Source organism: Dasypus novemcinctus, chromosome 9, assembly GCF_030445035.2.
Source record: "Dasypus novemcinctus isolate mDasNov1 chromosome 9, mDasNov1.1.hap2, whole genome shotgun sequence".
NCBI classification, from domain to species: Eukaryota; Metazoa; Chordata; class Mammalia; order Cingulata; family Dasypodidae; genus Dasypus; species Dasypus novemcinctus.
The window spans coordinates 87273393-87287411 of NC_080681.1; the positions used below are offsets into that span (position 1 = coordinate 87273393).

General features: G+C 38.9%; 1 protein-coding gene across 7 annotated transcripts in view; it reads right to left on the bottom strand.

The window, feature by feature from the left end:
* MAST2 (microtubule associated serine/threonine kinase 2) overlaps window positions 1-14019 on the bottom strand; it is a 236912-nt gene that overhangs the window by 128099 nt on the left and 94794 nt on the right. For 4 of the 7 annotated variants that reach the window (XM_058303652.2, XM_058303649.2, XM_058303648.2 and 1 more), the window contains exon 4: window positions 11280-11357. The exons of the other annotated variants lie outside the window; for them this stretch is intronic. In XM_058303652.2, coding sequence (XP_058159635.1) covers window positions 11280-11357 — 78 coding nt within the window. The remainder of the gene's footprint in view (window positions 1-11279; window positions 11358-14019) is intronic. 7 annotated transcript variants of the gene reach the window in all.

Consider the following 14019-nt stretch of genomic DNA (forward strand, 5'->3'; position numbering starts at 1 on the left):
CATACTTTTCCACACAAAGATTATACAAATATTTTAATTTACTTCCAAGTAGCTTATGTTTTCTTGTTATATTTTAAAATCATATTTACCAAGAGTTATCATTATGCCAGTAACACCATTTTCCTCCCCAACATATTATGAAAATTTTCAAACATACAATGAACATCCATACATCCACAACCCAGATTCTACAACTGTTAACACATTTTGCTATACTTCCTTTATCAAATATTTAGCCTTGTTCATCTAACAAGCCACTCTTTTTTTAAAAAAAAAATGTATTTCAAAGATTTCAGGCCTAAGTTACTTGGCATATATATCATTAACCATAATTCAATACTTAAAGTTACAATTCTTTTGGGGCTTATTTTAGTTTGCTAAAGGCTACCAAGGCAATACCAGAATTGGGTTGGCTTTTACAATAGGGATTTACTAATTTATAAGCTTACAGTTCCGAGGCTGTGAAAGTGTCCGAATCAAGGTATCATCAGGAGATGCTTTCTCTCCGAGCTGCAGCTGTGGGCAATCAGGTACATGGTAGCGTCTGCCCATCCCTACCCTCTCTTCCAGGACTCACTGACTTTACTTTCTGGCTTCGGTGGCTTCTCTCAACTCCTGTGTTCTGTTGATTTCAGCTTCTGGCTCCTGGGGCCTTCTCTCTCCACCTCTGGGCATTTTTTCTGTTTCTGCAGCCTTCTTTTTCCCATTTATAAAGGACTCCAGCAAGAGAACCAAGACCTACCCTGAGCTATGCTTCACTAAAGCAATCCAATGAAACGGACCTCAAATGAATCCAATTCAAAGGGTCCCACATCAGAATGGACCAATTTAAGAACATAATCTTCTGGGACCGCCAAAAGATTACAAACATTGAACTGTACAACTCTTTTTTTTTTTTAAGATTTATTTTTTTAATTTATTTCTCTCCCCTTCCCCGCCCCCAGTTGTCTGCTGCGTTCATTCACTGTGTATTCTGTGCCAGCTTGTATTCTTGTCAGCGGCATCTGGAATCTGTGTCTCTTTTTGCTCCGTCATCTTGATGCATCAGTTCTCTCTGTGTGTGTGGCGCCACTCCTGGGCAGGCTGCACTTTCTTTCGTGCTGGGTGGCTCTCCTCACGGGACACATTCCTTGAGCATGGGGTTCCCCTACGGAGGGGACACCCCTGCGTGGCACAGCACTCCTTGCACGCATCAGCAGTGCACGTGGGCCAGCTCCACATGGGTCAAAGAGGTCCAGGATTTGAACCTTGGACCCCCCATGTGGTAGGCGGATGCCCTACCCATTGGGCCAAATTCACATCCCTACACTGCACAACTCTTAGGTGTAGCAACTGGGAAGCTGATAAATAAATACACTCATGTAACCCAAACCCCTATCAAAATATAGATGTCCAGGGAAACGGACTTTGGCCCAGTGGTTAGGGCGTCCGTCTACCATATGGGAGGTCCGCGGTTCAAGCCCCGGGCCTCCTTGACCCGTGTGGAGCTGGCCATGCGCAGTGCTGATGCGCGCAAGGAGTGCCGTGCCACGCAAGGGTGTCCCCCGCGTGGGGGAGCCCCACACGCAAGGAGTGCGCCCGTAAGGAGAGCCGCCCAGCGTGAAAAGAAAGAGCAGCCTGCCCAGGAATGGCGCCGCCCACACTTCCTGTGCCGCTGACGACAACAGAAGCGGACAAAGAAACAAGACGCAGCAAATAGACACCAAGAACAGACAACCAGGGGAGGGGGGGAAATTAAATAAATAAATAAATCTTTAAAAAAATATATATATATAGATGTCCATCAAACCAGATAGTTTCATCATGCCCTTTCCCAGTCAATCTCCAAAAAAACACTCTCCCTCCTATGCACCCCCAAGAAAATATTATTCTCATTTTTTTCACTATAGATTAGTTTTGCCTGCTCTAGAACTTTATATGAGTCGAACCATACAAATATGAACCCTTTTGTGTAAGGCTTCTTTCAGCAAGTTTCTGAGATTCACCCATGTTGTTACACGTGATAGTAGGAGTATTCAATCACATGACTATATCATAGTATATTTACCCTTTCTCCTTGAAGGACATCAGGATTATTTATAGCATGGGGCTATTAACATTTCTGTACAAGTTTTTCAATGGGTTTATGTTTCATTTGCCTTAGGTAAACATCTAAGAGTGCAATTGTTAGGTAATAAGGTAGGTATATTTTTAGTTTTATAAGAAACTGCTAGACCTTTTTCTAAAGTGACTACATCATGTTACATTCCCATTAACAATATATGAGGGTTCCAATTGCTCTACATTTTAATTAATATATTAAAATATATTAAACTTAAATACTTTAATATTAATATATTAATGTTACACTCACGCTAATGAAGAAGAGTTCCAATTGCTCTACATTTGCACCAATATAAACACCAGTCTTTTAAATTTTAGCCATCCATGTGAGGGTAGTGGTATCTTAATGTCGTTTTAATTTGCATTTCTATAATGACTAACGATGTAGTACATATTTTCATGTGCTTATTAGCCACAGGCATATATTACTATATGTGTTAGTCAGCAAGAGGGTGCTGAAAAAATACTAGAAATTGGTTGTTTTTTATAAAGGGTATTTATTTGGGGTAGGAGTTTACAGATACCAGGCCATAAAGCGTAGTTACTTCCCTCACCAAAGTCTATTTTCACGTGTCAGAGCAAGATGGCTACCAATGTCTGCAAGGGTTCAGGCTTCCTGGGTTCCTCTCCTCCTGGGGCTTGCTTCTCTTTCCTCCGTGTGCTTACTTTCTGGCGCTCCAGCTTAAGGCTTCAGAATCAAACTCCAACATCAAAAAACCCCTAACTCTGTCCTTTGCCTTGCCTTTTATCTGTGAGTTCCCACCCTTAATAAAGTAAACCTAAGAATCCAATATAATCTAATATGCTCAGAGGAAAAGATCAATTTACAAACATAATCCAATATTTCCTTTTGGAATTCATCAATAATATCAAACTGCTACACTATGTGAAATGTCTTAAAACTTTTTGCCCATTTAAAAAATTGGGTTATCTTTTTATTATTTAGTTTTTAAAGTTCTTTTATGTCCTAAATACAACACCTCTGTTAGATATGTTTTGTGAATATTTTCTTTGTGGTTTGTCTATCAAACTTAATAGTGATGTCAACTGATGGGCAACTTTATAATTTTGGTGAAAAGACAATTTTTCAATTTTTTTTTATGGTTAATACTTTCAAAATCTTGTCTAAGAAACCTCTGCCACCCCAAGGTTGCAAAGATATTTTTCTATATTTTACTTCTAAAAATTTTATCATTTTAGCTTCTCCATTTAGGTTTATGATCCATTTCAAATTAATTTTTGTGTTAGATGTGAGGTAGGGGCCAAGGTTCACTTCTTCTCCACCTAACAACCCAGTTATTCCATCATCATTTGTTAAAAACACTATTCTTTCCCTAACAGATTGCTCTGCACTCTGTTAAAAATCAAATTACAGGGAAGAAGATGTGGCTCAAGCGACTGAGCTTCCAGTCTACCACATGGGAGGTCCCAGGTTTGTTTCCCAGAACCTCCTGCTGAAAGTGAGCTAGTGTAACAGGCAGATGCAGCAAGATGATGCAACAAAGAGACCAAAGGAAAGACAATGAGAAACAGAACAAACCAGGAAGCTGAGGTGGCTCAAGCAACTGAACACCTCTCTTTCTCATCAGAGGTCCCAGGATCCATTCCCAGTGCCTCCTAAAGAGAAGATGAGCAGACAACAAACATAAAACAACAAGGGGTATAGGGGGAGGATAAAGTCTGCTGTAATAACAGATCAATTAGGATATAGATGATATCTTAATAGAATCTTCCACTCCATGAACATGATATTCCTCCACTTATTTACCTCTTCTTTAATTCCTCTAAGCAATGTTTTGTAGTCTTTATCAAAGGGATCATGTACTCCTTTTGCTAAGTTTATTCCTAAGTATAAATTTTTTAAGCTATTGCAAATAATTTCTTATTGCATGTTTCAATTGCTTTCTTCTAGAATAAAAATACAATCAATTTTTATATATTGACTGGATCCTGCAACTTTGCTGAATTCCTTAGTTGTAGCAATTGTTTCGTAGATGCCTTAGAATTTTTCTATATATAAACAATCATGTCATTCATGAATAGAGTGATTTTTACTATTTCTTTCCTTTACTATTTTATTTTACTATTATTTTCCTTTACTATTTCTAAGCCTATATTTTTGTTTCCTTGCCTTACTGCTCTGGCTAGGATCTCCTATAAATGATGAATCAAAGTGGTAAGAATAGACATTCTTGCATTGTTTCTCCTCTGATCTTAGGGTGAAAGTGTTCAAAATTTTACCTCTAAAAGTGATGCTCATTGTAGGGTTTTTTTTTAAAGATTTATTTTTTATTTATTTCTCTCCCCCTTTCCCCCCCGCAACACCCCCCCTATTGTCTGCTCTCTGTGTCTATTCGCTGTGTGTTCTTCTGTGACTGCTTCTATCCTTATCAGCGGCACCAGCAATCTGCATTTCTTTTTGTTGAGTCATCTTGCTGTGTCAGCTCTCTGTGTGTGTGGCGCCATTCCTGGAGAGGCTGCACTTTCTTTCGCGCTGGGCGGTTCTCCTTACGGGGCGCACTCCTTGTGCGTGGGGCTCCCCTACGTGGGGGACACCCCTGCGTGGCATGGCACTCCTTGTGTGCATCAGCACTGCAAGTGGGCGAGCTCCACATGGGTCAAGGAGGCCCAGGGTTTGAACCATGGACCTCCCATGTGGTAGGAGGATGCCCTATCCATTGGGCCAAGTCCACTTCCCAGTTGTAGGTTCTTAATAAGTAATTTTTATTAGCTTGAGAAAATCCCATTCTTTTCCTAATTTTCTTAGATGTTTTTATCATGAATGGGTACTGATTTTATGAAGTATTTTCTCTGCAGTTACTAAAATTATGTTTTTTTTCTGCTCTAGTCTGTTAATGTGGTGAAGTACAGTGATTGATTTTCTAATATTAAGCAAACCCTGCATTTCTGCATTAAACTCAACTTGGTCATGATGTGGGTTTAACAAAATAAACAGTATAGTCAAAAAGATATATTAAAAATGCAGGCCTGAGTAGGCCATTTCTCTGCCTAAAACTCCTCAATGAATAAAGTCTAAAAGCCTACCTTTCCAGCATCATTTGCACAATTCTCTAGGCCTAGCGGAGATTTGGTTCATGCTATCTCTCGACTTCATATCTTATAAATTATCACTATTACTGAGCTCTGCATTATGGAGTTTTGTCTCTACTTATTACTTTATTGTGAGTCTGTCTTGATTTCAGGAGCAAGTGCAAAACCAGTGCATTGTGCAGCTATGGCACTCCTATGAAAATGCTTCTTGATTATTTATTCCATTAAATGAATATGGTGTTACACAGATAACAGGTTCCAATGATAGAGTATTTACATTATACAATAATATTAGGAACTGTGGAAAGAACACAATTGTGAAGTTCAGGAAACAATGCATTCATGTCATGGCTCAGTAACATAACTGTGTTACTTGGGATTTCAACTATCTCTAAGGGTTAGTTGTAGTGGTTATAAAAATCAAATAGAAGAAAATATTTTATTCTATAAAATGTCACACAAATGATATATGTGTTCTTCTGAGTTAGAGGAACAGTAAAAATAGTTTAAGGATATTAACAGGGTATCTGTACATGGTATACAGAACCCAGAGTTCAGAGAAAGAAAAATAGGTAAACACAGTTCTGCTACATACTTGCCACATAATACCTTGGACAGTCATTAAATCTTTCTAAACCTCATTATTCTCATCTGTACATCTGAGATAAAAATTCATATTATGTCTATCTCACAAAGGTTAATCCAAGGATAGAATTTTTTAGAAGTACATTTAAACAATCAGCAAGATGGCTACAGAGTAAGGAGCTCCTAGAGTGAGCTCATGCCACAGAGCAGTTACTAATCATCCAGAGCTATCTAAGTACCTGCTAGGGGGCTCCAGGAGATCAGAAAAGCACCCTGCAACATCCTGGAAGGAGAAGACTGCCCTTCTGCAGAGACAATTCATAAGTAGAGCACTCCACGCCATGAAGGCCGGTGCCCATCCTCCACTGGAGGTACAAGCCGTGATGGGAGCTATTCCATGACTGGAACTGGAAGCTCCACTTCCCAAAAATGGGGAAGGAAGAAGACCGTTGGGCACCAACCTCAGCTACTGATTAGAGTAAATTCAGCGGGCTAAAGAATAATCCTAAGAACAGCTAAAGTTTGAACATGTCCAAGTCAGAAAGAGGCTAGAAGCCATCATCTTAACCCCATCCCTGGCACAAGGGAAAGGAGAGCTGACTGAAAATCTCAGTGCTGGTAGGGACTGGCTTCTTTCCATCCAGATGAGACTGCGGGTCTTGCGTAAGCCCCAGCCCCACCTCCAGCAGGGAGGAAGCTGCGGGGACCTGTGCCAGCCTCTCCAGGAAAATGCAGGCCATGCAGTGGGGGCTGGTGATCATCCTACTCTCATAGCCCAAGCTACCCCAGGAACTGTTCTGTAGGTGGAATTGGAAGCTCCATTTCCTAAAAATGGGAGGGAGAGATGGTTGGCCACTGACGTCAGCTACTGATTAGTAAATTCGGAAGGCTAAAGTATAACCCTAAGAACAGCTAAAGTTTGAACCTGTCCAAGTCAGATATAGGCCATTAACTGCCATTTGGACTTTGCCCTCAGCATAAGGGGAAGTTGGGCTGACTGAAAATTACAATGACAGATTTCACCCAGATTAGACTGCAGCCATAACCTAGGCTTCAGTTCTACCTCTAGCAGGGAAGAAGCTGCTAAGTCCAGCACCAGCCTCTCTGGGTAACTGCAGGAACATGTGGCTGGCACAGAATGAATAGCTGGAAATTTACCAGGGCAATTGCAATCATTTTGTACCCACATGACATAGATGGCTGGCCACACCTGCAGCTCTATCCCCACCCCAGGCAGGGGAAAAAAGGGCATGAAGCTTCATCTGTCTCTCTGGGCAAATACAATCAAGGCGTGCACAACTCAGATTACACACAGTTGTGGCTCTGTCCCTACCCCTAGCAAAGGAGAAGGTTGGAAGAAGCTTCATTGGTCCCCGGGGCAATGAGGACAGCTGGAGCCTCCACAGCTTGCAGCACTAACTACATCCTTGGCTTCTACTACAGAACCAGCAAGGGAGAAAGGGCAAGAAAGCCCTGAACTAAAGAGAGAAACTGCACCAAGAATAAATACATCTAGAGGCCAGATGCCAAGACACCAACAAAAAATTATAATTCGCACCAAGAAACAGGAAGGTATGGACCAGTTAAAGGAATAAGATAAGCCTCCAGGTGACATAAAAGAGTACAGACAACTAATTAATAGATGTTCAAACAAATCTCCTTAATAAATTCAATGAGATGGCTAAAGAGATTAAGTATATTAAAAAGACATTGGATAAGCACAAAGAAGAATTTGAAAGCATATCTAGAAAAACAGTAGATCTTATGGGACAAAAGGTGCAATAAATGAAATAAAAAATACACTGGAATCATATAATAGCAGGTTTGAGGAGGCAGAAGAAAGGATCGGTGAGCTTGAAGAAATAGCCTCTGAAAAAATACATACAGATGAAGAAAAAAATGGAAAAAATTGAACTGGATCTCAGAGAATTAAACGACAGCAAGAGACATACAAACATATATGCCATGGGTGTCCCAGAAGGAGAAGAGAAGGGAAAAGGGGCAGAAGGAATATTTGAGGAAGTAATGGTAGAAAATTTCCCAACCCTACTGAAGGACATAGATATCCCTGTCCAAGAAGCACAATGTACTCTCATCCAAAAAAAAAAACAAATAGACCAACTCCAAGACACACACTCATCAGAATGTCAAAGACCAAAGACAAAGAGAATTCTAAGAGCAGCAAGAGAAAGGCAATGCATAACATATAAGGGATATCCAATAAGATTAAGTGTTGATTTCTCATCAGAAACCATGGAGGCAAGAAGGCAGTGGGATGATATATTTAAGATACTGCAAGAGAAAAACTTCCAGTCAAGAAGCTTATATCCAGCAAGACTGTCTTTCAAAAATGAGGGTGAGGTTAGAATATTCATAGATAAACAGAAACTGAGAGAGTTTATAACCAAGAGACCAGTTTTGCAGGATTACTAAAGGGTGTGATACAGTCTGAAAAGAAAAGACAGGAGAGAGAGGCTTGAAAGAGAGTCTAGAAATGAAGATTATAACAGTAAAAGTAACCAAAAGTGTCAATAGAGTGGTGAAAATAAAATATGACAGAAAAAACTCAAATATTTTGGGATAAACTTAATGAACAATGTAAAACACTTTTATTTAGAAAACACAACTCATTGTTAAAAAAAATAAAAAAGACCTAAATAAATGGAAGAACATTCCATGCTCACAGATTGGAAAACTAAATATCATTAAAATGTCAATTCTACTCAGATTGATATACAGATTCAATGTAACCCTGATAAAAATTCCACCAATGGTTTTTTTTTTTAAAGACTTATTTATTTGTTTGTTTATCCCCCCGCCCCCCTTGCAGCTTGTTCCATTCTTTGCTGTCCCTTCTCTGTGTCCATTTGATATATGTTTCTTCTGTATCTGCTTGTCTCCCTTTGTTGGGTCATCTTGCTACACCAGCTCTCTGCAGCACATGGGCCAGCTTTTGCCTTCACAAGGAGACCCTGGGATGCAAACCCAGGACCTCCCACATGGTAGACGGGAGCCCAACTGATTGAGCCACAGTTGCTTCCCCAACAGTTTTTAAATAAATGGAAAACATGATTATCAAAATTTATTTGGAAGGATATGGTGTCCTGAGTAGCCAGGAACATCTTAAAAAGGAAAAGGAAAGTTGAAGGACTCTCACTTTTGTACATAAATCATATTACCTAACTACAGTGATAAAAACAGCATGGTACTGGCATAAAGACAGACACACAGATCAATGGAACCCAACTGATGGTTCAGAAACAGACCCTCACATCTATGGTCAATTGATTTTGACAAGCCTGTCAAACATACCCAGCTTGGGCAGGACAGTCCATTCCATAAATGGTGCTGAGAGAATTGAATATCCATAGCCAAAAGAAGGAAAGAGGACCCCTATCTCACACCTTATTCAAAAATTAACTCAAAATGGATCAAAATCCTAAATATAAAAGCAAGAACCATAAAGTTTCTAGAAGAAAATGTAGGAAAATATCTTCAATACCTGGTGGTAGATGGTGGATTTTTAAAGGGGATAAGAGGAAGACTGAGATGGAATACTATTGTTTAATGTGTGTTAAAGTTTTAATTAACTTTACTGCAGAAGTGTGGAAATGTATAAAGTTGAATGTAACACATTATAATGGTTTATAAATGAGAATGTGGTTGAAAAGGGTGGTCTAGGGATGTAAATGCCAACTGAAAGAAAGCTAGAGAATAATCTAGGAACTGACTAACACAGTAATTCCAGAGGTAGATGAGAATTGTGGTTGATGGCACAGATGCAAGAGTGTCCTGTGTGAGCTAGAGCAGATGTACATCACTACTGAAGGCATATGTGAATGTGGAGAAGCATGGGAAAAATATAACTGGAGTGACTTATGGACTGTGGTTAACAGTAATAATGTAATATTCATGTATCTATGCCAAAGATGTACTGTGTTGATAATAGGGGAGTACAGAAAAAGTGTGCCAAATGTGTGCTATGGACCTGCTAGTAGTCCAGATATTATCTCATAATCTGTAACAAATGTTCTACCACAGTGTGGTGTGTTGATAGAGGGCAGTTATATGGGAATTCTACACATATGCATGATTGTTTTGTAAGTTTACAACTCCTGTCATAAAAATATATTTTAAAAATAATAATAGGGTGGGCTGGGGGGAAAATACACCAAATGTAAGATAAGGACTAAAGTTAGTAGTAAATTTTGACAATATTCTTTCACAATTTGTAACAAATATCTCATAACAATGCAAGCTGCTTATGGTGGGCTGATGTATGGGACCCCTGTATGATGTTATGCATGTTTGCTTTGTAAGTTCACAACTTTTACCATACATTTATTATGTATGTTCATATATAAATAACATAGTAATAACAATAATAATAATAATAGGCTGTGTTGGGGGAAAAATACATCAAATGTAAGATACTTTGGTTAGTAGTAATATTTTGAAGATGCTCTTTAATCATTAGTTAAAAATGTTTCGCAACAATGCAATGTATCGGTGGTAGGGTGAGGTGAGTTAATGAAACCCCTGTATGATGTTATGTACATTCGTTTTATAAGTTCACAACTATTAGTATACACTTATTGTTTATGTATGCTTATGTATGAGTGATATACTTCAATAAATTTTTAAAAATAATTTAAAAACCGAAAGTTTGACAATTTTGGTTATCATTAATGATAAGGAGTTGTACTTTTCCAAAGTGAACCACAAGCAATAAGGCTCTAGAGCCAAAGTCTAACTTTACCCTCAACACTCAAGGACATGTTGTTTAAGAGCCTCTAAAATTCTTTTACTATCTTCTGGATTCCTCTAATTGACACACTTTGATACTGCCTGCTGAAGAAAATATTCCCTATTAAAGTAATATATTGTATGTAACAAATGTGCAACACCAAGTATAGTCACTTAAAGCAACTATAGTGAACATAATAAGTGAAATAATAAGATCTTGAACTACATTCTGAAGTTGCCAAGAAAGTTATATATACTGGATCCTAAAGAAATAACCACTCATACCTTTTCATTTTTCCCTATAGCAAATTTCTAAAGGTATTACATAAAATATGAAATGGTACATTCACATATACCCATAGGGAATCATTTTCTATGTGATTTACTCATTATTCAAATTGACTAAAGCCCTAAAATATTTCCTAAGAAAAGACAAAGGCCAAGTATCCAAAGGCAGCAACCATTTCCCCCATACGTAAATATGCCAGCCAAGAATCATAGGCTGGTGTTTATCCTTTTTATCAATAGTCACCAGCATAGAGGAGATGACTATGGGTCAAAGTTGTCTCTGCCTAAAGCAGCTTCCTCCCTGAGCTTCCTCACATTTTCTAACTCCACCTTTAGATATGTAAGTGGTGGCCAGACTCTGGGCTCCACCCTTGCCAAACATTGGGGTGGTGGTCAAATTCTCCACAATCCCCCAGGCATCTGAGAACACTTGGGTGGTAACATTCTTCCTGAACAAGGGGGGAGGGCGGAAGGCCTGCTCTCTCCAAGCTCTGGGGTATACTCACCCTTTCCTCATACAGGGGTGGGTCTTCTCTCTCAGCCCGAGATGTCTTCAGTCCAGACTTCATCTTCCACGGTTCTGCCTGTGAAGTCATTTTTTCCGTCAATCTCTCCCTTTCTGACCCTTTTAGCCCAGTAGCTCCATTCATACAGCTCTCACAAAAAAAAACAGTTTACAAGTAGTGCACAGGGGTTCAAATTATTAGACAAAAGAACATTCCACAAAACCTTGCTGGATAACTGTATTTCCAATCTTGACTTGCAGTGAAATGGCTGACTGGTTCCATGCTTAGTTAAACCCTCCTATGGAGCACTATTCTCTGGGGACTTGTTTTCCAGAAGCTTAGAATTTTCAAACCATCAACTTCTGGTTTCTTTGTACACAGGTGGTCAGTTCTCAACTTATCCCTTTCCTCTCGCATTTTACTATAAGTTGCGAGGAGAAATCAGGTTGCATTTTCCACATTTAGTTTAGAAATCTCCTCAGGTAAATATCCATGCTCGTCACTTTCAAATTCAGCTTTCCATCCAACATTAGGACTCAAATTTACCAAGTTCTCTGCCACCTTAAAATAAGGACTGCCCTTCTTCCAGTTTGCAATGACACATTCATCACTTTTGCCTAAAGCCTCTTAGGAAGTACCTTTAGTGTTCATATTTCGATCAACACTCTCTTTAAAGCAAGCTAGGCCTCTTCTATCAAGCACCTCACAATTCTTTCTATCTCTACTTATTACTCAATTACAAAGTCTTTCCCCCACCCCATCATTTTTTGGTATTGGCAATAGAAGCACCCCACTCTACTGGTACCAAAATCTGTTTTAGTTTACTGAGCTGCTCAAAGCCAAATACCACAAAACAGACTGGCTTTTAACAACGGGAATTTATTAGCGTACAGTTTTGAGGTTGAGAAAACTGTCCAAATCATAATATCATCATCTTCCCGAAGATTGGCTGCCGGCAATCCTGGGCTCCTCTCCACATGGCAAGGCAACATGGTGGCGTCTTCTCATCTCTCTTCTCTTCCCGGTTTCACTGCTTTTAGCTTCTTGCTTCTGTGGCTTTCTCTTTCTCATCCCATGTACAAAGGACTACACTAAGATTAAGACCCACGCTGGCCCATGCCTTAACTGAAATAACACTGAAAAGGTCCTACTTACAAAAGTTTTATACCCACAGGAATGACTGGTTTTAAAAATATGGTTTTCTGGCATATATACAGTTTCGAACCACCATAACATTTATATAAATTCATCCCTTTTCTTCTGCAATAGCAGCCTTCTTCCCAGAGAAGGAAATAAACTGGTTCTAAGAAACATAATTCAATCATCCACTCCACTGGAAATGGAAGAATGGTTGAATTTGAGACAGCTTCTCTACTAACATTTAAAACCAAGGAGTAAAAATATATATTCTCCACCACTAAAAGAGTAGATGCCTCTTAATCATGAAACACCTAATTTAGCATCCCACTTTTCAGAGTGGCCTCTCCCTTACTGGTCTGCAGAAGTTTCTACTTCCCTTTCATTCAAATGTCCACCTCCTTATGTTTACTCACAGGAGGCCTTCTGTCTTGCAGGATAAGTTGCTGTTTTCTTTCCCTCTGCAGCACCTGCTAAAAGCTGTCTTTGGTCAGTTCTAGTCACTGAGCATGCTAAGTCTCCATCTGAATACCAAACATTAAAAATAAACAAATAAATCCATACCCAGTTATATGACAATGATATTGAAAATCAGAAAAGACAAAATGATATTAAAAGGAGCCAAAGAGTAAGACTCATAACCTCCAAAGGAATGACAACTAGATTGATAGCATATTTCTCTATAGCAATGGTAGAAACTAGAACACAGCTGAAAATTCTGTAAAAAGTATAAAAGAAAATGACTAGCAAACATAAAATCTTTTACCAGGAAAAACTATCTTTTAAGGACAAGCACAAAAATAAGGCATTTATTACCAACATATCTATATTAAAGAAATGTCTGAATGATCTATGTTAGGCAGAAGTAAAATTATCCCAGGAGGAGTCTAAGATCCAAAAAGAAATGTTGAGCAAGAAAATTGATAAACATGCAGGTAAGTCTCAGTAAGCACTGGCTGTATTTAATAATAATAACAGAAACATCTAATTTATGTAATTGTTAAGATAAGAAAGAATTAAAATACTGAAGTAAAACAGAATGTAAGAATGGAGGGCATGAGCCCTTGTGTTGTTCAGAAGAGGGTTAAAACTGTGAATTTCTTCTAGCAAACCAGTAAAGCTAGAAAAATAGAATAAGAAAACTATCTATTTACATATATATATATATTTAATTTTAGGAGATACCAGGGATTGAACCTGGAACCTCATATATGGAAAGCAGGCACTCAACCACTGAGCTATACCCGCTCCTGCTATCAATATTTTTAAAAGTCAAAAATGAAAAGGGGCAGTAAAGCATGGGAATGTAGGGCATGGAATGCAAGAAAATTATATGCAAGAACAAGTTCAAATATATCAGTAATAGTAATAAATGTAAATAGACTAATTTTACTGATATAAGTAAGGTTTTTTAAAAACCTACTCTATTGGGAAGCAGATGTGGCTCAAGTGATAAGGCCTTCGCCTACTATATGAAAGGCCGTGTGTTCGATCCCTGGGGCCTCCTGGTGAAAAAAAGGAAGAGAAAGTACGCCTGCACCGCGAGCCAGTCCTATGTGGCGAGCCAAGTGCCTGCATGGTGAGCCGAGTGCCCACGTGAGTG